Source organism: Vicugna pacos, chromosome 30, assembly GCF_048564905.1.
Source record: "Vicugna pacos chromosome 30, VicPac4, whole genome shotgun sequence".
Lineage (NCBI taxonomy): Eukaryota > Metazoa > Chordata > Mammalia > Artiodactyla > Camelidae > Vicugna > Vicugna pacos.
Genome location: NC_133016.1, coordinates 3382701 through 3407502, shown reverse-complemented (window position 1 = coordinate 3407502; position 24802 = coordinate 3382701). Strand labels below are relative to the sequence as shown.

The 24802-nt window shown below is 42.3% G+C and overlaps 1 protein-coding gene across 1 annotated transcript in view; it reads right to left on the bottom strand.

Moving 5' to 3' along the window:
• The window catches only part of CYB5A (cytochrome b5 type A), a 33490-nt gene that overhangs the window by 3524 nt on the left and 5164 nt on the right, over positions 1–24802 (bottom strand). The window contains exons 2-3 of the mRNA XM_072952123.1: positions 4122–4250; positions 2152–2181 (exon numbers count right to left, since the gene is read on the bottom strand). Of these exons, the coding sequence (XP_072808224.1) occupies positions 2152–2181; positions 4122–4250 (159 nt within the window). The remainder of the gene's footprint in view (positions 1–2151; positions 2182–4121; positions 4251–24802) is intronic.

Below are 24802 nucleotides of genomic sequence, written 5' to 3'. Positions count from 1 at the left end.
GTCACCATGAGCACTAATGCCCTGGGGGCACGTCATCACCGCCAGGCACAATTATCCCCCAGAGAGCTGAGCTTTAACAGATCATATGTACTTCTGACTGCTCACTACCTGATAGGCTCTTAATCCAGGGGTGCTTCAGAGTTAAATTTGATTTACCACTTAGCACTTGGACCTCGGGTGGGTTTTGGAATGTAACTACCAAATATGTCAATAAACAGGGAGAGAAGACTCCAGTCTTTGTTACAGGCTCTGCCTCCTGTTCACTCCGTGACCTTGAGGGTTCAATTTCAAGCAGAAAAAGGTTAACGATTAAATTATCACATAGTAAGTTCTCTATATAGGCATGCAAAGACCACCAGGCTTTTGCAAGTCAAAGTCATCTCATCTATAAGTTCATCTAACTTAGCCCATTCCTTCATTGGAGAACTTTCCCCAAAATACTTCTGAGGCAGTGATGCCTTCCACGCAAAGGCTAGAGCCTACAAAGGCTTGAGAGACTTGCAACCACTGAGCCTGAAGTGGGTGCTCGGTGTGGTTCTGCAGTGGCCTTCGACAAGGTCAAGGCTTGGAATCGGGTTGAGCTTCACTGTCTCACGTTCCCTGAAAGGACCATGGATCCCCAGGGATATCACAAGAACCAAATCAAGTCACTTATACAGCAAGGCTTTGAAAACTGCAAACATGGAAAGATACTGCCACCACCGATACTCTCCACGTAGGCAAATTGATAGATATATATTTGCTTATTTAAACATGCATGATCTGTGCCTACAAATGTCTTAACTTGACAACTTGGCATGTTTCCCTTTAGGCAGGTTCAAGCTAAGTATCTCCAGTGCATCTTATTTCACAATTCAACTAGATCTTTTAAGCAGGCAACATTTCAAAAATTCAGACCACAGCATACACTTATCAGCCTGGGGACAGATGGTGTGGTTATACAGACACAACAGAAGAAATAATGAAGGACATTCTCTTCCTCTGATCAACTAGAAGCACAAGAAAGATAAGTCTAAAAAGTGGTTATGTTTGCTCTTTCATTGGATGGCTTCTGGCCTCTAAGGAAAACAGCAGGTTCTTGGCCCACATTCCTCCAGCGACCCCAGTCACATATGTTCTAAAGGAGGAGAGGGGCTGTCTTTCAGAGGTAGAGCAGTTATGTGAGAGATTCAGTCCCAGTCGGTGCTTTCTGCTGACAGGAATCATGGTTCGGGACACGGCTGGATCCACATTAGTTCTAAGTTCATGTAATGAGCCTAACCAAATCCTTGCTTTACCAAAGCTGAATGATAAGCACCAAGATTACTAACATACTGAACACCTAACAGGAAAAATTACTTCTTCCCTGACAGACTGGAGAAAAAGCAAAACTTCATGTTGTGCAGAATTTCAGTTGTCCAGAAAGTAGCCTCAAAAAGGGACTCAGTCGTCTAAGTGAGCTGGTCAGCCGAGAGGAGAGCTAATGACACAGGGGCATAAAATTACCATTACTAGATTTTCCTTTCCTAAGGAAAAAATGCACCAAAAAGTTATTATTTAATTAGCATTAAATTCAACCAACAAATATTTATTGAACACCTACTATGTCCCAGAGCCATGGAGATGAGAAGACATGGCTAGTGTCCTCAAAAGTTTAATTATTTAATTTTAAAAATCTTTTTATTTTTAGGGAGAAGCTAATTAGGTTTATTTGTTTTTTAATGGAGGTACTGGAGATTGAACCTAGGACCTTCTGCATGCCAAGCACACACTCTACTGCTGAGCTATACCCTCCCCCTGCCAAAGTATTAAGACCTCTGCTCAGATTTTCAGTTCTCTGAAAAGAAGCCTTGTGTCAAATCTTTCAGTTAGAAGCACAGTACTATTTATAAAAAGTAGCTCTTCAAAAGGCATCTGTTGGTAATTATGATGAAAAAATTATTTTAAGTATTGAGAGTCTTGTGAAGAGAACATGCAAACTATCCTACTGAAATATAATGACGGGTCTAAACAAATAAATTTTTCTGAGCCAACAGGTTACATCTTCATCTAACCTAGAAAGACCCGTGCTGGACTCAGGTAAGTAAATGACCTTTGCCCTCCAGTTTGATGGGTATGAAATACAGTGAAGATTAACTATAGTCAACAAGTACTGCAGAAGACCACACTTACCGGAGGCTTGGTTATCTTTGATCTGTCATCCTGCAATTAAAAAAAAAAGATACATTATAGGTTACTACAAAAAGAATATAGAAATGAATATACGTATGTAAATGTATGACTGAAACATTATGCTGTACCAGAAATTGACACATTGTAAACTGACTATTAAAAAAAAAAAAAGGAGAAACAGGACTTAAAAAAAGGGCACATTACATGAAAGGAAAAACATCTGCAAAGGTACCATTTCCAAAGTGCCTGCTTTTACTGAGTTTTTTTAAAATTACTGTTTAGTAATTAGCACTTCAGGTTCTATCTAGGTTGTTAAACACACAGTTTGATCCATTTGACTGCAAAAATTAATAGCAGATTAAGTGCCAAGAGGTATTTCGATTTAGAGTTCCAAAGTTTAGAATAGCCGTGATAGTCAAATGTGCACACTGATCTGTACACACACTTACTAGACTTAGATTCTGATTTGTAATTCAGGGAGCAGCTAAGACCTAATCAGGTTCTTCTCTTCTATCTTCTGAAATTCCCTTTGGGGTTTGTGTGTGTGTGACCTGTATGACATCCTCAGTGAATTCCTGCAGTCTCCCAATTAGAGGGTCATAAGCTACTTAAACTTCCAGCTGAGCCAATTCAAAATAAAGTACATTTGAGGCTGACCACAGGTGAGCCCAGTCGGCATGTGAGGCAGAGATGCTGTAGTCACAGCCTGAAAACTCACCTGCTCTACCCCAACAAGCTTTGGAATGGAAAGAATAAGGACAGGATGGAACATTTTAAGGGTAAGCCTCTCTGATAGTCTGATTACTTCATTTTGGGGAAATAGAAAGATAAAGATGAAAATATGTGGGCAAATAAACTGTCCAGATAAAGGAAGCTTACTCTCTCAAAGTACCATCTCCTACCACCAAGAACCACCTCCCCACTCAAAGGAAACTGCTCTAAAATGGATTTCCTACCTTCAGGCCTTCCACAAAGAGCCTACTTCAAGCTCTCCTGCATTCACGGTCATTACAAGAAACATCAATCGTACACGATGAAACGTTTCGTACGGTGTTTTGTTTTTTCTCATGGTTTCTCGTGTGCTCACCGGGGTTAAGACTATTTGCCTTCTTGTCGGAGAGCCCACTTCTGGCGGCACCGCCACCGTTTCAGTTTGGCCACTGGTAATGCGCCCCGAGCCGGGGAAGGAGAAAGGTGTTCACTGGCTCAAAGGAGAGGTCCATGCACTCTCTGGAGTTAGGAGGGACCCACCTATCTGCTTTGGATGCTCAGAGAATTCCACTACTTCTCTCCAACTTTGCAGCTTTATCCTTGATAACTGGTTGGTGGATAAGTGAAGTTATAAATGGTCATTTGAAAATGCCACAGAAGATTCTAAACTCCTATTATAGCCCTGGGTTTACATAAAAGCTGAAACAGGCTTGTGTTTTCCCAAAGTCAGTCCATAGACTGGCACCAAAGGTGATGTCCTCAAAGGTCTGAGGGAGAGTGAGAAGAATGAGGAGGACCATGTGTGGGCTGTACAGGAGTCAGAGCCTTTTCATTTAACACAGCTGATTTTTTTTTCTAAATCATTTTTTAGAATTAAAATATCCTCACACTAATGAAAACAGAAAATTAGAAAGGGTTTTTTTTTTTAAAGAAAAATACTTTGGTCAAAAAAAATTAAAAATAGAACTATTCTGGGTCTATATCTCTACCTTCTAAGATCTGCTGCTCAGGGATACTTCAGACTCTGAGATGCCCTGTCCCCAGGACATGACCCTGGGATGAGAAGATCCTAAGTGTGGGGGTGAAAAATGCAACCATAGGATGCAAAGAAATTTCTGGTCAATGTATTTATGACAAAAATGGTGTTCTAAAGTTTTTTGCTTTACTCCTTTTAAAATTTTGTAATATGCAAGTCTACAGATTTGAGTAAGGTCAACCCATAGCCTTAAAGAGAAACAAGGCCCCACAAAGGTGCTTACCGGGTGCAGCTCCCCAATGATAAATGTTTTGGACAATTCTCTAGCATCTGTAGAGTGCCCGACATCCTCAAAGTTTTCAGTAGCATCACCTCCAGCTTGTTCCCTTAAGACTTCTTCCCCACCAGGATGCTGTTCAGAGGACAGATAGATAAAAAATAAAATATTTTTCTAGGCAAATGAGTTAAGAGAAAATGGCCAGTTTACTGAACCAAATAGGCTACTTTAGAAGTCACAGATGACAATGTGGAAGTACAACTCGCTCATAACATAGGTGAAAACAACTCTTTTGTATTCAATTTCCTTCTTGAAAGTTCAGAAGACCCTTTCTCCAGAAGTAAAATGCTCATTTCCTAGTTATTCACATGGTAATAAAAGCAGAGGGCACACATTTTTAATCCTTTGGGAATGTCCTCTTTGCTTTTTCATAAAGCTCTCAAAATCTCAGTAAAAGCTTTTCTCAATCTTTACCCAATCTATTTTTAATTGGGTCTTATACTTTGACCTTTGACTTCTTCCATCTAAGTGTGGACTTATCATGCCTGAGGTGATAATTCATCTTTGAAAAGCTCTCTGTGTGCCTGCCAAGTTTAACAGCACCCAGCCTGTTGGACAGGCAGGTGAGTTCCTTTGCAGAACTTACTCTCCAGTAGGAAGAGAAAGTGAAGCAAACAAGTGTGGTAGTGACTTGCTCAAGATGCTGCCATAGGACATGTTATGGATAGGGAACAGAGGCAAAGAAAGAATCCAATCCTACACGGGGGAGTTGGGTGGAAAGAGCCTCCTGTGGAATTAAAGCATTCCAGTGCTCTTAGCTGCTTTAATTGGTGCAACAAAGGATGCGCTATGCTGGGACAGAGGACTGATGAGCACGGCCCAGTCACAGATACAGATGAAGATGTTTAGAGACTGAGGCAAGGGAAGGGGTTCTCAGACAAGTAAAAAGAAAGTAAGTGCTTGCTTATATCATCCTAAATACTTTTGTAGGCGGAAAAAAAAAACCTCGTCTTAGGTCAAATTCACCCTGTCCTTGAGCAAATCACCTACAAGTGTCCAGTAACGGAACAAAACAATTCTCCCCTAATAACTGACTGCAAGCTTGATATCTCCGTTAATGGAGTACACAGAGGCACATAAGACTACAGAAGAGTGAACAAGTATTCTGTTTTGAAACCCGTTTCTCCTTCTACCTTGTTTAAACATACCTAGCACTAAAGGAATCTACTTATTTTTTTCTCTACTATTTGCAAAAGTTATCCATAAATATTGGAAAGCACAAAAAAGAACATAAAGATCACCTAAATCATCCATAGTCTTACCATCTAGAGAAAGCTGGTTATACATGTATGTAAACGTGTAACTAATTTTTAAAAGAAAATTGTGATCATTACCTAAGGCATGTGGTTTTGTTAGATGAAAAGCAGATTGTAATACATAGTCTGGGGTCAGTATTGCCTAGTGGTTACTACTACTGTGAGAACTTGGGAAAACAATGGTACTTATCACTTACAGTTTTTGAGGACTAAATGTGTTACTGTATGTGTTAAAATAACCAGTCAATATTATCCAGCACTTCTATTAAATATTTTCCAATGTCACTGGGTATCTTTCCTCAATACGACTTTTTACATGGCTACATAACGTTACATCCTGTAGGCATTTCCAAACTTCTTTGCAAGTCTTCCACTAGGGGCACGGAATATTAGAGTCCACTTAAACACGGGAAGCCACCCTGGAGGTGCACTGTGAGAGCCCACCTGAAGCTGCCTGGTGCATCTCCAAGGCTGTGGCAATGACAAACATGGTTTGCTGATTCTCGAACAGTCTGTTTATTCTCAGGCACAGCCTGAGATGCACAGACACGACAACGTGGGAGACACAGAATGACTAACCTACTCAGCACCCACAACCTACACAGATTCACAGACTGTCGCTCCTTCTGTGTGGGTGGCTTCACTCATGAGTTCCTTAACTTTCGGTTCCTGTTAAGAACATGTGATCACAGACAAATCTCCCAAAATAAATCATTATTTTCCAATTACAGCCTATCTTCAAAGGAAATTTTCAAACAAGGTTAAAAACACAGATTGGCCTTTTATAAACAATCATAAAATTAGACAAGTTTTTAAAATATAGAATTTGATCTTTAAAGTCCTATACCAGAGAAAATAAACATTCTGCTTCATAGAAAGTAACACAACAGCCTTCACCTAAAACAAAAAACAACTTCTCAACTTAATTTCTAATCAGGCACAGGAAACAAAAAAGTATGTGTCTATATGTACGTATGCATGCATGTATGTATCTATTTATGATTTACACCTGGCCTCAGCCACTTATAAGGCAGTTTTCTAAGGGAAAAAAAATGAGAGAAATATCTCAGGTTATTTTGGTTTCAATGACCACTGTTTAAGAAAAAATACAGTATAGAATGAACGAATTGATGCTAAAATACTTTGGCCCTACCCTAAGGATTTTTTAAACAATTAGTAAGAAAAAGCCTAAAAATTGATTTTTTGCAGCAAAATAATTGAAGTCTTGATAAGACAGTAAGAAATATGGGACTGGCTTGTTACGTGCAGGGAGAGAGATACAGACAAAGACACATCAAGGAAACCAACTCTAAATCATGATGGTGTGGCACTCAGCCATTTACCCTGTCACTGTTCTCAAATCTCGTGAGCAAGTTCATGCTGCAGTTGAATAAGCACCCATCACATCTGAAGACTAAAGGAAATGCTCTTCCTTACCTGCCAGCACTCAAAAGCGACAAAGAAACTGGGAACGCTGCTGTTGGCACCATCTTAGTCTTTGGGATGGTCTATGTCTGCTATGTCTGTCCAGAAACTCTCACAGGACACATACTCCCATCTTCGGGGCAGGTTATAGAATTTAGGGGAGCCAAAGAAAAAGTCAAGGCCTTGAAAAAGGAAAGTGGTAGAAGAATAGGCAAGTGAAATTATCTGAGGATTTTCTGAAAGATTAAAGAAAAGACCAAAATGCCTAGTCAGAGGGAGGCAAGATTACAGGTAACAAGAAGAGGTGAACTCCTCCTAAAGAGTCTGAGCCAAACTGGTGCAGTTGGTACCAGAAAACCGTCCCAGTAAAGCACCACTAGCCAGAACCTCCACTTACCGCACCATATGCAGGCAGACAGCTGTAGAGCCCAAGAGAGAGAAAAACGTCAGGAGTGACTGTAAGGAGGACGCAGCAAGGACAGAGCTGGGGGCAGGAATGGCCAAATAAGCCATTCCCACCAGAGCCGTCCCTGTAACGTAAAATCTCCCATTTTTCCGAAGGAAGATTCCATTTTCCACTTGCCTTACTATGTGCTAAAGTTAATTCACTCCAAACACACCTACTAAGTGTCTCCATGTGCCAGACACCAAGGTATGCCAGATGCAATAGTGAGCAAAGGAGGTCACGGCTCCTGGGGGATTTACAATCCACTAGGGATCCAACAAAAATACTCCAAGGCTGCACAACTGCAAGTGAACATCAACATTCTGACCCTAAAGAGCACAGTGCCGTGAAGAGTGTAATGCGGAGAAAGGGCAGGCTGGAGGGCGGAGCAGGCGCACGGGCTCACAGCCCCTTCAAGGATTCCTCCAGCCTTTATCCTGTGAAGCCACTGGGTGGATCCAAGAAGGAAGGTGACAAAATCAGACTTAGTTTTAAAACTATAACCTGGTCTTCGGAGTGGACAATAGCTGTAAGAGCAGGAGAGGATCTGGGAAGACTCTTCGCTAAGGCCAGTACAGTAATCCAGGCAAGAGATGACGGTAGCCCACCATAGGCTGCTAGCAACGTGGAAATGAAGACATGTGGACGGGTGTCAGATAGAGCGCTCAGCAGGATCCTGTAGGCGTGAAGGTGATTGAAGGGAGATGAGACAGCATGATGACTCAGATTTCTGGCTTGCAGCATCGAATGGACGATGGTGCCAATTGCTGGGAACGGGCTGGAAGGAGACCAGGTTTAGGGGATAGATAGTTCCCGGAGCAGTTCCTCCCACACACTGTGTCCACATATCTGGTGAGCCAATAATTCCCTGTCGCTTCTGTGAAATCTTCACTATTGTAAGTTCCCCCAATACACCTTGCACTGGCAGCATGTGAGAATCTCTAGATACAAACCAAGGAATATCAATAAAATAACTAGAAAGAGCCTTCACTTTTTGCACCTTTTTGCATTTAAGGGTTATTTCAGGAAAATAAACAGGAAATATATTTTAAAAGATGAAAGACTGGCATAGTCCATAATTCAGAAGACATTAACTGTCACAACCTCCACCCATTCCTAAGGACACTTTCAGGAAGACATGGTAAATTCTTACAGTACAAACAGTAACGCTGGCTACCAAGTCCTGAATTACAACCGGCTTTCTACCGCTCATGCCATCAATGCTTCCAGCAGCGCTGGCAGAGTAGATCTCTTCTCCTTGAAGTGCTTTCCTCACATGGCTGCCAGTACAACAGGCTCTCCTAGTTTCCCTTCAGCCTTACTGGCCACTCCTGATCTTCTCCAAGTCTCAACACAGGAGCACCCCAGCACCCAGTCCTCGGGGGCTCTCCCACTGTCTAGCTCCCCTGATGACCTTACCTAGCCTCCGACTCAGAATACCACCTGTTCTCTATAATGAGTGCAGTTCGCCAGGCTTCGCCTGAACTCCAGGCTCCTTCCACAGGCAACAGCCTACTCACCCGTTCACCTGATGTCTAATGCACAACCCGAACGAAACGTAACCAAAATCGAATGTTTTAGTTTCCCTCCAAGTACGCTCCATCCGAGTCTTTCCATCCTCAGTGAATGTTGCCACCATGCATCCAGTTGCTACAGCCAAAAACTAGAAGCCCAGCTTCATTCCTTTTCACTCTGATCCATCAGCAAATCCAGGTGGCTACCCTCAAAACATATCCAGAATCTGCAGAATCAAACCACCTCTCCCCACTTCATGGCTACCACCTTAGAATAAACCACCACCATCTCTTGCATGGACAACTACAACCATCCCTTAACTGGTCTCCTGCCTCCTGTCAATCCTTCCACAGTCAACCCCACCATGTCAGGAGGATTTTCAGATGTTAGCTTAGTCCAGGATAGCTGGTCATAGCGGAATTAAGAGAGGTAACAGGTAAAGGAGAAAAGCGAAACAGACATGCTTCAGTGACAGGCTGAAGGTGATGGGTCCCCCACACTTGCAAATATCCAAAGTCTTCCCACTTCCTACAAGAGCTCCATGTGAATCCTAGCCACACAGGCTTCTGACAGGCCCGAAGACCTGTCACACTTGTTCCCCATCTCCGCACCCTCACACTTGCCTCTGCTTGGAATGTTCTTCTCTCAAACTTTGGTAAGATTTCATCCAACCTCTCATTTATACTTTGCTCAAATGTCAGCTTTTCAGAGCCCTTTGCTGAGCCACCTGTCCAGAAGAGCCCGCCCTGCCCCCACACCATGGTCTCCACCCTCTCCCTGCTTCTTCCTTCACAGCACTCAGCACTCCTGTAGTTCTATTTAAATCGATTTATATGTAAGATTCGTGAGCACAGAGACTTTGGTCTGTCTTGCTCATCACTGTTGCCCAGTACCTAGTTCAATGCCTGGCCCATGGCAGATGCAAAGAACTGCTTTAAGTAATCTGGGCCAGAGAAGTGGGATAAGCACAGATGATCACACACTGGTCTTAGAACTAGTACACACAACCAGTTAAGTGCCTGATGACAACTTTCTCATTCCAACTACTCCGGTTCACATCCTGCTCCTTCTCCTAAACTATAATAGTCCTCACCATTCAGAAACCATATAATTTCACATTCAATTGCTGTTTAATTCATTTAATCAAAATATTTACTGAGTGTCTACTAAGTGCAAGGCATTGTGTGGGACATGCAAAGTACAGGAAAAAAAATCAACATGACTGGATCCTGAAGAAGCACACGATTAATTTGAGATTAATGAAATAATGCAGAAAAGACCTTGGCCTTCACTGATACAGCCTCATGGTTTTGACTACTCATGAGTGAAGCACTAAGTCCTAAACACACAGTAGTACACACCACCAGTAAAGTAAGAATCTGAACCACTCTCCCTGAGAGGCAGGAGTGAATGGTCACTGAGCTACTGAGAGTGCTGCCCCAGCTGCCCCAGCGTTCATATCACAGAGTACTTTGATGATCTCAGCTTCTTCACCATGCAGCGTCTTTTGTTACTACTGTGGTAAAAGCTTCGATTTTCTTGTGACAAATGACTCTTTAAAAAGTCACCTGTTGGTGACAGAAGTGAAAAGAAAACCAGGAAGTACAGTTTTGCTGCCAGACATTAGAAATTTGGTTTCCAGTAAGATGTGAATTCACAAATGGCTTAGAATTGTGATGTAAACGATTCCACCAAATGCCCTATCTGAATAGAAACTAACAAAAACATGACACCTTCACAAACGCTGCTCTAGCGAGTACTCCAGACCGGTGCTGTCCTAGAACTTTTTGCAATGATGGAAATATTTCTATATTTAAACTGTCCAACATGGTAGCCAGTAATGACAAGTGGCCACTGAACACTTGAAATGGAGCTGAAAAACAGAACGTGAATTTTATTTAATTTATTTAAATTTAACTAGCCGTTTTTGTCTACTAGCTACTGGATTAGAAAGTGTAGCTATATGCAACACATTTTTCAAGAGACAGAGACAATCTAGATGAAAACTGAAAAGGCATTTCATTTGCAGTGAAACACATGAACATTTATTTTGTGTGTGTGTGTGAATAAAGGTGAGCTCACACGTTGAAAGGAGCACTTCTCTATGTGGTGTGATGATAAAAGAAGCAGTGGCGTCAGGTGACCCCACAGCTTTGGCAGAGCCTCCTCTCAAGGCGAGGAGACCCACAGTCAAGGGTCATTGGTTAGAACAAGAAAGAGTTCAGCACAAACCAAAGTGCCTTGGAAGAAAAAGCTTTTGTCAATTGATTCATCCAAGGAGAGGCTCCCATGAAAGCTGAAGATGGCTGCAGATCAAATGACTCCTTTCTGTGGCAGGTTTTAGGATCAAGCCTGACCTGTTTTACCATTTTATCAACCCCAGGGCATCACAAGGTGAGAATAAGTTCTCACCCGTAACATGACAACGCAATAAATGCCTGCGTGGCATACACTAGTTTACTTTGGTTTACATTAACTTAATATAAATTGTTTCATGACTTTAGTCCTCCTTTTACAATCATTAAAGGTTTGAAGTGGTGTCTTAGGCTTTTCAGTTATACTTTATTTAATGTAGGGAGCACAGTTATAACTGTGCTTGTGAATTTGAGGATTTGTCAAAGTCAAGGGTCTGCCAAAAACATACAAAAATGAGAGGAATACAAATATGGCAGAAAAAGAAAAGTGCTAAATGAATATCAAAATTCAAGGAAAGGACAGATCATTTCAGCTGGAGGACAGGCAACAAAGAAACCCTCAATATACCAATCATGACTGATAGGAAGAAGGAGGTCACCCTCCCCTAGCAAGGGGTCACCCCAATTAATGAAACTCACAGAGCCTGTGTGGTACTTAATGATCACAATACTCAAAGGTGTATCCTGTTTTTAAAAAAATGTAAGAGCTCAAAAAGGAAGAAAATAATACAAACGATAAATTCGTCTTCATTGGGCTCCAAATATCCACAATGAATTAAGCAATATTTAGTCCTTCGGTCAATGCTAACAAACAGAAAGAAGCTCAGGTTCTCACTTCATCTTTAATTAATAGTGCCTACTATTAATGCCAGTGTTTTCAGGTAAACACTGATGAGCTACCTGCTATGAAAACTCCACACACTTAAAACCAATGACGAACATGTTAGTCTTGGTTTACAAAGCTGGCCTAGCCATGATCCCACCCACCCTTCTCTTTCCAAATGTGACCTACTGGTAAGAATTTGCTTTAATCTGAATAAACATGCAGTGCAGGTGGAGCTCAAGTGCTCTTAGGATTGCTTCCTTCAGGAGAGATAGCAAGGCTATCAGGGTTAACCTCATATTCAGAGCCTCCCCTTTGAGACCTTATGATAAGCGTTATTCACAACCACAGTTCCAAGAATCTCACCAAGAAGACACATGGCCCATTTAAAGCTATGGAGCTCAATGGTTTATCTCCTAGGTCATTGCAAAGAAAGGCATGACCCAAACCCGATGGGCAATGCTCTTGTGGTCCATCAGTTGCCACACCACACTATTCAAGAGGCAAAGGTCAGTCTCTAGAAGGTCTTCTCATTGCACCTTATCCTCTAACCACCAAATATTCTCCACTGCAGTGATACCTAGTAGTGAGAGAGACCACACACAACATGTAACTTCTTTCCAACAAAAATAAGAGTCTAATTTCCTATACACAGGAAGAAAAAAAAAAACAAAAAGAATATCAGAGTAAAACAGCAGAAGGTGCTTTACCAGTGCAAATACATCAGGGGTCGGGTACAGAATAAGCACAGTCAATGAAGAAGGCAAGGTCTTGGATCACTTTCGTATGCTAAAAGGCCGAGAATTCTAAAATCAACATAAGAAGAGTGATGCTTCAAATCCTTTTTACAATGAGGCCAAGGGAAATGCTAAATAAAGGAATAAACACATTATTAGTGATTCCATAGGATGAAGGATTTTTTTTCATTATAGGAAAATTCTACTTCAGTGTTAATAGTATATTAAATAATAAATAGTAGTAATAATACACAAAAAATGGATACATAAAAACTGGCAAGATAAAAAAAGATAAACAGGGGGAAGAAAGAACAAAGGGGATTGAAAAGGTATTGGAAGAAATCATGACTGAAAACTTCCCAAACCTAAAGGAATCAGATATCCAAGTACAGGAGGCTCAGAGGGTCCCAAACAGGAAGAACCCAGACAGACTCACACCAAGACATATCATAATCAGGATGGCCAGAGTCAAGGATAAAGAAATGATCCTAAAGGCAGCAAGAGAAAAACAAAGAGTGAGTTACAAGGGAACCCCCCATAAGGCCCTCAGCTGATTTCTCTACACAAACACTACAGGCCAGAAGGGAGTGGCAAGATATATTCAAAGTCCTGAATGAAAAAAAGATGCAGCCTAAGATACTCTATCCAGCAAGGCTATCCTTTAGAATAGAAGAAGAGACAAAGAATTTCACAGACAAGCAAAAACTAAAAGAGTTTAGCAACACTAAACCCATGCTAAAAGAAATATTCACAGGTCTACTCTAAATAGAAAAGAAGCAGGATGCTACAAAAATGAAAAACTCATAACTGGAAAGGAGATAGCTGCCATGAATTACAAAAAGAATAAACACAAAATTGTAAAAGAAGACATCTAAGTCATTAAGAGTGGGAGAGGGAAGCAAGGAAAACCACTGTGGAAAACAGTATGGAGATTCCTCAAAATACTAGGAATAGACTTACCATATGACCCAGGAATCCCACTTCTGGGAATATATCCAGAAGGAACCCTACTTCAAAATGACAACTGAACCCCAAAATCATAGCAGCACTATTTACAATAACCAAGACATGGAAGCAGCCTAGATGTCCATCAACAGATGACTAAATAAAGAAGAGGTGGTATATTTATACAATGGAATACTATTCAGCCATAAAAACAACAACATAATGCCATTTGCAGCAACATGGATGTTCCTGGAGAATGTCATTCTAAGTGAAGTAAGCCAGAAAGAGAAAGAAAAATACCATATGAGATCGCTTATATAAGGAATCTAAAAAGAAAGAAAGAAAGAAAGAAAGAAAGAAAGAAAGAAAGAAAGAAAGAAAGAAAGAAAGAAAGAAAGAAAGAAAGAAAGAAAGAAAGAAAACAAACAAAATATAAATACAAAACAGAAACAGACTCATAGACATAGAATACAAACTTGTGGTTGCCAAGAGGGGGGGTGGGAAGGGACAGACTGGGATTTTAAAATGTAGAATAGATAAACAAGATTATACTGTATAGCACAGGGAAATATATACAAGATCTTATGGTAGCTCACAGAGAAAAAAAAGTGACAATGAATATATACGGGTTCATGTATGACTGAAAAATTGTGCTGTACACTAGAATTTGACACAACATTGTAAAATAACTATTACTCAATAAAAAATGTAAAAAAAAACTCAGTAGAAAAGAAATGAAAAAAAAAAGATAAACAGATGCCACCCCTGATACATATTATTTCCAATAAATAAATTCTCAATATGAAGGTCATAATCTTAATCAGAGAGATGTTGTGGGTAAAGTCAAAGTCACTCTAGATTCAAATTCACAGCCTGCAACTACTATTAATTCAGAAACTGATAATCAAGTGAAAATACCCTCCAGGCCCATTCTGCACTCCTACTGTTTGTTTTTATGGCCATTTATAGTCTCTTGGATTATAAAATGGGTATATATTATCTTTCTGAAATTATCTTTGCTAGTTATATTCCTCCCTGACACAAATAATTTCATAAATGAGATACTCTTAGGCTTGATACAGAACAGTATGTTTTGCTTAGTCTTTTAATTTAACGGCTGGAATTCCTACATTTAAGCAGCTTTGGAAAGACAAGTTATAAAATTTCAAAATCAGAGGTTAGAAGGTTTTGTTCTGTGAAAGGAAAGCCTTACATTCTTGTAACTAAAACCAGGAGTGCATCTGATCAAGTGCATAGCTCCAGTCCCTCAGCCCATTCTTAACCATCTTATACACCACTGCTAGAATGTTCATCCTCAAATTCCATTTGACACCCCCTGCCCCCAACACAAACTTTTAGCTGGGAAATTTAGAACAGAGATTTTCCCAGATGCCCCCGCAGCTGGGTATGCCATGTGATTAAATTCTGGCTAATGAAATGAGCTGAAGTGTCAGGAGAACCTTCCAGACGTCTTCCCTTCAGAGTGGAGTGCCCTTTTTTCCTTGCTCTTCATCCCCTCCTTCATCTTGCTGCTAGAATGGGAATGCTGCCTTTGAACATAGAGGTGAGGGCCAGACCCTGGGGATGGGTGGGAAGTGAGCTGGAAGGGTAGCATAGAGGTGAGGGCCTGACGGAACACAGCTAACACACTAGACCTGGATCGCAGAGCCCATTTCTTCATGACATATGAATAAACTTCTAATCTGTTCAAGTACAGTTATTTGGGGGTTCTCCTGAGATTAACTCTAATTACTACATGAATCATTTTGTCAAAAAAAGTACCAGGTGGTAGGCACTGTTCTAAAGTCCTGAACACATAAAAGACATGGATAAACATAGCTCCGAGTGTCAAGAAACTTAAAACCAAATTAGGACAATGCTTTCCGCAGACATTACAATTAAGGGACCATCTTAACTGTTGACTGAACTGAGTAGATGTCTAGAAAAGTAGAAGCTTTTTTAAGAAAGTAGTCTAGGCTGCTTTAGTCGAGTTGGAATTTGAATAAGCAGAGTAGATAAGGAGGAATAAGCTCAAGGGAATATGAGCCGGAATGAAGGCTTACTGGCTGACATATGCACGGCTTGGGGTGAGTGAAGAGATAAGTGTGAATAAAGCAAAACAGCAGAGGCTGTGTGATGGCTCATTTTACGTGTCAGCTCGACTCGGGTCCAGGGATGCCCAGGTGAGACATTATCTCCGGGTGTGTCTAGGAGGACGCTTCTGGAAGAGATTAGCATTCGAATCAGTGGACTCAGCAGAGTAGATGGGTGGGCACCATCCAATCCATCCAGGGCGGGAACAGAATAAAAGGTGGAGGAAGGAGGAATTCACCTGTTTCTCCGTTTCACTACTTGAGCTGGGACATCTCATCTCTTCTCCTGCCCTCAGACTGGGATTTATGTCACTGGCTCCTCTGGTTCTCAGGCCTTCAGACTCAGACAACTACTCCACCAGCTTTCCTGGGTCTCCAGCTTGCAGATGACAGACTGGGGGGACTTCTCAGCCTCCATAATCCTGAGAGCCAACTGCTTACAATGAATCTTTTCATATATATGAAGTGCGTGTGAGTGTCTCCTATAGGTTCTGTTTCTCTGGAGAACCCTAATAAAGGCTGGATGGTTAGAGTGGCCCAAATTATGTAGGGCCTTGAGAGCTAGGGTGAAGTGGAAGATAACAAGGCCCACTACGGGTCCCCAAAGAGCAGACTGACATGACAAAATGCTGGGTAAGCCTGTCATCGTTAGAACAGAGAGGCTCAAAGTCCAGATACACTGAACACCACACTGGCGTGGGGGATCTGACAGTGGGCAGCACAGCATGGCCCCTCCAAACCCCTCACTTCCCCTCTACCTGTCCACAGGCTCCAGCCTTATTTTTAGAATTTTTTTCAACTTTTTATTTCTTTAAGGACTTAAAAAAAATTTTTTTAAATTATTTTGGGGGGGAGGTAATTAGGTGATTTTTTGCTTTTTTGTTTTAGTGGAGGTACTGGGGATTGAACCCAGGCCCTTGTGCATGCTAGGCACGCACTCTACCACTGAGCTATACCCTCCCCCGCAAAGGTTCCAGCCATAATAAGCCACTCTCAGCTTCCTGAAAGTCTGGCCATCCTCTACCTCATGTGTGAACACAGCATCAAAAGCATAAGTCAGGAGATCTTAACTCAAAAGGGGAGGCTGAAGGTTTAAATCACAAAAGTTCAGAGTTTAAAAAAAACTTCAGAGACCCAACAGCCTTAAATTCACAGGTGGAGAAACTTGGGCCCCGAGATGCTAAGCCCAATGTCACACTGCCAGTTCATGGAGGAGCAGGACCAGAACACCGGGCTTTGAGGTATAGTTCAATCTCCCCGCCCTTTTTTCTGTTTCAAACATGCAAACGGCCATTTTCATGTTTCTGTGCAAAGTGACTTTAGATAAGATGCCTTAAAGTTTCTTCGTATATCTCCCTTTTGGGACTTTGTGAGGAAATCTCTGTCACTTCTAGACCCCAAGAAATGTTGTCATTTGCCCTGCGTTCCTGGGCCTTACCAGCTCAGGAAGATCCAGAGGACACCCACGTTTCTATCTCAGGACTCTGTCTGTCTACAAGGCTGTCCCTATAAAATAACCCAGAAGGGTATACAGAACTACACTGCAGTATGAGGCCACGTCAGGTCAAAGTCATCCCCTCCAAGGGCTTGCTTAACTGAGCAAAAACAAATAACATGATATGATAACAATAGAAAAACTCCTTGTAATTAAACGTAATATTATGTGGACCCGAAGTCCACCAGTTCTGGAGTTTTAAATAGGATCTTTCAATCCAAACACTTACCACTGCCAAAAAGGTAGCACAAACACTGTCCACAGACAATGACTAGGCAAAAACTTTATTTAAAGAGAGTATCTTCAGTAGTTAAGCCAAAAATGAAAGCCATTGCTTGGAGCATGAACAGTTTACGTAAGATTTAGAAAAAAATAACAAGATAAGTCGAATGTGAACTAGATAGCCGAATGTTTCCTATCACTTGTAGATGCTGTTTTTCTGAGAAGGCCAAGGGTGATGGCCTTGAAGCTGGTTGGGTTCCTCAGACCTCTTCCTGCCCTGCCTCTAGGTGGATTCAGTGAAGGAGCTGACACCAGTTTCTGCCCTGCCCTGGGGTTTTCTGTGCACCTTCTCACTGAACCCTCAAAGCTCAGGGGCCAGAGGCTCACGGGCACCAACTGAACCACTTCTCCCTGTTCACTCTGAAGACGATGGATGAAATGTAAAATCAGGCCATCTGTGCACTCCTCCAGCTGGCTCATGAGACCCACCCACCCACCCACACATCTGCCCAGTGCTAAGGCAAGCTCTGTGTTTCCAAGATGCATAAGTCATGGCCCCTTCCCCCAGAGTGTCACAGTCCAGTGACATGCAGACAAGTAGGAGCTAAACACAGTAAGCACCAGGGGCAGAGCCATGGCACAACAGAGGGAGGGATGAGCATCCTGGGAGCCAGAGGTGACAAGGGGCCAGGGAGGGGTCCCTAAGGAGGGGATGACTAGACTCCTGTGTGAAAGGTTCAGTGGCTGCTCAACAGGCGAAAAGGGGTGAGGGGATGTTCTATGCAAAGAAAATGCACAACAAAAAGGTCCAGAGACAGAAACACAATGGCACCCAGGCAGTACTGCAGGCACTGTGAATACCCAGGTTTCATGGAAATAAAAATGCAGTGTCTGATAGTTTTTCTCATTTGTTTTTGTTATTGAATTGGGGAAGGCAATTAGAAAGGAGAATTAAGCACATGCCACCTTCCAATTACTTTATAAATAACCCTTTCCCACATCATTTGTCAAAATGTTAAATTAGAACCCTCAGTAGTCACGTATTTGGCTACAAGCCCCTTCACCTTTATAATGGTTTGTTCTCCAGTCGTCAGGGCTTCTATATCCAGATGGTACTGTGTTAAGGAAAAACCTCAGGTTTGGAAGCAGAGGCACCTGAATTCAAGGTCAGCTTTGCCACGTCTTCGCAGAGTGACCCAAGAAGGTTCCAGATCTTCCTGAGCTTCCATTTCCCCATCTTAAACACCTCTGCCATTTTAAACTGCAGAGAAGACTAAATGACATAATTAGTAGAATGGCATGTAATAGGCGTTCAAGTAATACCAGTTTAGTTCCCTTTCTTCACCACCCCCATTCAATATTGCCAGAAAGAACCTTGCACAGAACCTCACACAGCACCTGACCCTGTAAACTGCTGAGGCCAAGTCCAGCACCAAACCCCAAGCCCCAAGTGATCCCTTCTTTCCTGCCCTTCATCTTCAAGAGATTTCTGTGGATTAAATCAACTGGCTTGATGTTACTAAGCCACAGAACCAAATGACAAGAGGTAACAGAAACAACATATTGTGAGGGCAAAGAGCATTTTCCTTGTGAAATAATTCTTAAAGGTCATTAGGATGAGAGTGGATAAGTAATGCAGCTGTAAGCTCGTAATGCTCTTGCAGAATGCTGTTATAATTTTCTGTCCTTGAAAAAAAGAAAAGCAAAATTCTGCTTGGTTACTTTCAGAACTGAGACAGTGAATGTGTGGCCTAAAATATACCATGAACAATCAAAGGTAATTTTGCATTTAGTCAGTTTTTGCTGACCAGTATTTCTAACTCTACCATTACTAAACTTGCCTCATTAGGTAAAATAAAACGAGTAACCTGAAGACATAATTACTCTTCTGATCTCTGGAGGGAATAGAAGTGTGCAATTCTGAGGTAATGACCTGGGGGTAGAGGAAAGGGGCAGGGGCAGGCCTGCCTCCGAGGGACGAGAGCAGGGACACTGAGGCCAAGAAAGGAGCTGGAATACACACCGCTTACCTTGCGACCCAGCCTAACCCAATGCTCCTCATAAGAACGAGCAAAGCCCGAAAATCGAGGGCCAGTGGCAGATGGGTTATGGTCTAAGATGGGCTACTCCTCTCTCTACTCTCCAGTGTGCATCCTGAGTTAGAATGGCCATGAGAGGACAGGACAGACTAGAGGGGAAAGGACAGGAGGACTGAGGGTGGAACCAGTCTTGTCTTTTCTTTTTTTCTCCCTCAATACCAAATTATTAAGTATATTTTCCCTTTTCTGTCTAGCGTTAAAAATTTTAGAAAGGGCTGAAACAGGCAACTGGAGGCAAGAGAGAAATAAAACAAGCTGTCAGGAAATTATTCAAGCTGGCACCACAGCCATTCTGCATTGATTTTCTAATTTTACACTACAAACTTTTACTTATTCGTTCAATAAATAACTAACTGTTGAGCCTTTTCTATGAGCCAGCACTGATCTAGTTGCTGGGACATCCTTGAGAATAAAGCAGAAGAAAACTCCTGCACTCACAGAGCACACATTCTAGCGGAGGGGGACAGATGAGCAATAAACATGATAAGCAGGTTATATGGTATGTTAGAAGGTGATACGTGCTACGGGAAAAAGAAAAACCAGGGCAGGGTGATGGGGTCAGGAGAGTGGGGGGGACAGGAGAGGCCTCATTGCGAAGGTGAAGGAGTGAACATGCCGGTATCTGGGGGATTACCTTCAGCGCAAAGGGCTTGTGCTGGGAGGATTCCTGGCATGTTTGTAGAAGAGCAAGGGCATCAGCATGCCTGAAGCAGGACGTGCCAGAAGGCAGTAGGGATGCGGTATCAGCTGGAGCTAGGCGCCAAGTGACACAGGGCCTTGTAGCCGTCTTACACACTTGGCTTTAGCCATGAAAGAGAGGGAACCAATGAAGGTTTTGATTCTTTATATTGAAAATAGCTCCAGAGAGGTACCATGTGCCCATCACTCAGATTCCCCCAATGGACACTACACACCTTCCGTAACTAGTGCATCATCAGAACCAGCAAATATCTTGGCACAATACGGTTCACTCAGAGAAATGACTTTGCACACCTGTGTGTGTGTTTGCTATCTTTGTGTCCTGGTCTGTGGCGCTTTCCCACGTGTCAATTCACATAACGCAGGACCGGACCGTTCTGTCATCACAAAGGAGCTCCCCCTGCCGCCCTTTGCAGTCACCCTCCCTTTTCCTCTCTCCCCGGTCACCACTCATCTGTTCTTCGCCTCTGTAATCTTGTCATTCTGAGAATGTCACAGAAATGGAATCACATTGTGTGCAATCCTTTGAAACTCTTTTTTCATCTTGGGTAATACGTTTGACACCCATTCAGGTCACTTTGTTCCATTTTCACTTCTGAGTCACATTCCACTCTGTTCACATACTAGTCTAACCACTGGTCCTCTGAATAACATGGGAGTTGTTTCCAGCTTGGGGCCATATTACAAATAAAGCTGCTAGCCCAACAGCCATTCTCCATCAGCTTAGATACTTAACACTTACACACGTTTAATTATTCATTCAATCAATATTGAGTGTTCTCTCTGTACCAGCATTGCTGGAATTTGCATAGTCTTTCATGTGGACATAAGCTCTCATTTCTGTAGTACAAATGCCAAGGAGTGCTGCTGGTGGGTCATGCAGTAAGTGTATGGTTAGCTTTTTTAATGGACAGGTTGATTTCCAGAGTGTCCGTACCATTCTGCATTCTCACCAGCAACACATGACCGATTCAGTATCACCACATCCAGCATTTGGGGTACCCGTACTTTTTTTTAATCGTAGTCATTCTAACAGGTGTGTTGCAGTACCTCACTGTGGTTTTAATTTGCATTTTCCTAGTGGCTAATAATGTTGGATATCTTCTCATGTGCTTACTTGCATCTATATATCTTCTTGGAGGAAACTGCTGTTCAAATCTTTTTCCCTTTTTCTGTTTGGATTAGTTCCTTATTGCTGAAGTTAGAGATTTTTTTACATATTCTAGATAGAAGTCCTTTGTCAGATATAAGATTAGAGAAAGCTCTCTCGCAGTCAGTGGCTCTGTCATTTCATTTCCTTAACAGGGTCTTTTAAAGAATGAAAGTTTTTAATTTTCATGAAGTCCAATTTATCCGTTTTTTCTTATGTGGATCACGTTTTCACTAACTTGTTTGAAAGACAGAAAGGCCCCAAGTGACTCGGTATGGAGGGCGAGGGGATAGGGCTGCCAGCTGAGGTGGGAGAGGGAAAAAGAGGCCAGATCATGCAGTTTATTAAACCAGGATGGAGAGATGGCCTCTCATTCTAAGTGTAATGGGAAGCCATGGAAAGGAACTAAGCAGAGAAATGACAGTCTGTTTCTACAAAATGAAGTTTTTATGTTCTTCTAGAACTTATATTTAATGATAACAATATACATTACCTAAGCCAAGAACTCAAAGGAACAACCCATGTGATGGAATCAGTGAAATTCTGAAGACTGTGAGGACAGATGCTCTGAAGAGAAAGATAGTCTAACAACTACTGCAATAAGAAAGGAAGGTGAACATGAAACAGCAGCGTGAAGGGAGGAGAAAGAGGCCTTTTCCAAGGACCCCCCATTCCCCCAGAAGCCATTGTAAGTGGGATGGGGACACTGGCAGCCAAGGGAACACCCTAGGAAACAAAGTACCGCCCACAACTCAGAGGTCAGGACCGCATCAGCGAGGGGGTGGGAGGGGGGGGGGCAGAGGATCAGCTGAACCCATGGAGGGATTTTATCAGAGCAGTAACCTCATCAGATTTCCACTCAGAGCAAGCCCTTCCAGCCCAGTTATTCAACAGGCCTTTCAGAAGCAACATGTAACCCCTTCACACGTGCCCAACAATCTCATCTTTGACCAAAACAACGCAGATTCTTAAAGAGCATCCAGATGCCATCTGTGTTAGGAACAAGGGGCATCCTTGAAGACTCCTCCAGAATGCTCTCAGCGTATGAACTTCCCCAGGGGCAAGTGGAATAGCTATTTCCTTCACCTTCCAGGACGTGACACAGTAAAATGACAGCAGATGGAAAGAAAGGCACATTTCTGCCCTTTGACATTCCAGAGGTTTTCCTCTTATTCGTTCACGATTTCCCTTTGCTTTCTCCCTGGTTCCTGCAGAGAACTCCAGATACAGAGGGGGAGGGGGAGGTTCTCAAAGCAAATAACAGCAGCCGTGTACCGACTGGATGCCTGTTTTCTTTTGAAGCCGTACTAGCTGGCTTGGGGCCCGTGCCCTAGTCACAGAGTTAGCAGAAGCGCTGAGGCTGGGGGTCCTGGCCCCGCGTTCAGTCTTAGCTCGGGTCCTCGCCGGCTGTGGGACTTGAGCAAGCTACTGAACCTCCCAAGTGACTTTTTTCTTACCTTTAAAAAGGTGAATACCACCATCACCACCCACCTAAAAGGACTGTTTTCAGAATTAAAAGTAAAAATGCAAAGGAGGGTTTTACACACCAAGAGCATTTAGCATTCTATCAAGTACATACTGAATGTCAACCAGCGTTCAGTAAGTGTCCACTGCTGTCACTTGAAGTCTTAGCCCACCAGAGACTTCCACCAGGGGAGGGAGTGTTAATGACATTTATTTAACACTTCCTGAAGACGACGGAAAAAGGGGAAAGCAGGCTGGATGTACTTTGTGTCCTGACCAGTTTCTGACACATCTGTGCGAAGCTCAGTGAACAGCAGGCCCTCAAAGAAACAGGGAGAAATGGACACTCCCAAGGTCTTCACCGCAGAAGGGCCATGGGCTGCACTCCCAGCACAGCAGGCACATGTGACCCCCGACCAAGCCTGGAGGCGGTTACTGTCGCCCACCTCCTTTTGCCTGTCCACTCTGCCGCAGTATCCCCCCCACATCAGTGTCAGCTCAGTGTCACCGTGGGGCATGACGAACTCATGGGCTTGACAAGAGACACAGTTCTGTGGGCATAAGAAAGTGACTTCCTGATGTTGTTCACGAGACAACAGCTCTCCCCAGCCTGAGGTCCATTCCCAACAGGCGGCACACACCCTCTCCCAGGGTGAACTGAGTCACACGTCTTCAGCCTGCTCTCCTGGTCCCCACACTTAGTGGACTTAGTGAAAGATACAGCAGCCAGTTAATGAGCACATGTAAGCGGATGTTCCTAAGAAAACCAAAGTCAAAACTTTACGGCTTTGAGTCACTGCTGCTAAAACCCTCCACTATGCTGTTGCTACCTCAGGCCACTCTTCTGAGTGCCTTGAAATGGACTAGGACTGACAACCAAGGCTAGTTTTAGGTAAACAAGGTATTACTTGCTGCAGCTGAATTTTTAGAAGAATTTATATGCTGAACGGGCTGAAAAAGAAGTTTCCATACATTTCTCCTACTGACAAAAAAACACAACCAAATAATCCAGGAAAGGAGGCGGTAATCAACCAATCTCTCAGTTACTAAAGGGAACTAAGAACTCACTAAAGAGAACTTGCACCTGAGGAAGACCAGCTTTGCCTGGGGTGTGAGCCCGTGTCACTGTAGTCACTTAGAACAGCCACCGTGGGCACCTTGGGACATGCATCTACGTGTAAAAAGTATACAAGCTTTCACCCAACAATCCCACTTATAAAGATCTACCTAAGGAGATAGTCACAGGTGGGAAATTAACAACAAAATGTGCAGAAGAGAGGAGTGGTTATGTACATTATGACACATGTGTACAATAAGGAGGCAGACAGGAAAAATATGATGTACTGAATGGGATGTTTCCCTCAGCATATAGAGGCAGGGGGCAGATTACAAAATAGCATGTAGAATATGCTACTGTTTATATAAAACAATCAGTGTACAAGGGTGAATGAATACAGAGCTGTCTGGAGAATGTTTATCAAAACACTCACAGCTGTCACCTCTGGGTAGTGGAATCCCAGGCGGCTTTGATTTTCTTCCTTGCACTTTTCCACATTATTCAGTTCCTTACAATAATCATGTGTTCTTTCCCCCCAAAACAATAAAGTTGTGTTTTTTAAAAGCTCCAGAGAAGAGATGATAATATCTCATTATGCATAGCATATAATCCTGAAAAATTATACTTCAAGTGAATATTTGTATTTTAAACCATTTTTGTTTACTGGCTAACATTATAATTTCTGAGATGTGCTCCTACTAAAATATTGGACCTATACTACATAACAAAAATTATAACCATTTATAAGAAAACTTTAATCAAAACAGTAACATACTTTTCCAAGTTTTCACATATGCTATTCTTCCAGTGTTTACAAACCTGAAATAGATGCAGAATACTCCTCAATGAAGAATGAAGAAAACAATTTAGAGAATTTACCTGCCTTGCCTCAGGTCATCTCAATAACAGCTTTAGGACTAGATCTAGTTTCATTACTCCCAGGCAATATTTCTATGGTTTTGGAGGGCTTTTAAAAAAGAATGATAGATATCTGCATTAAGTAGAAA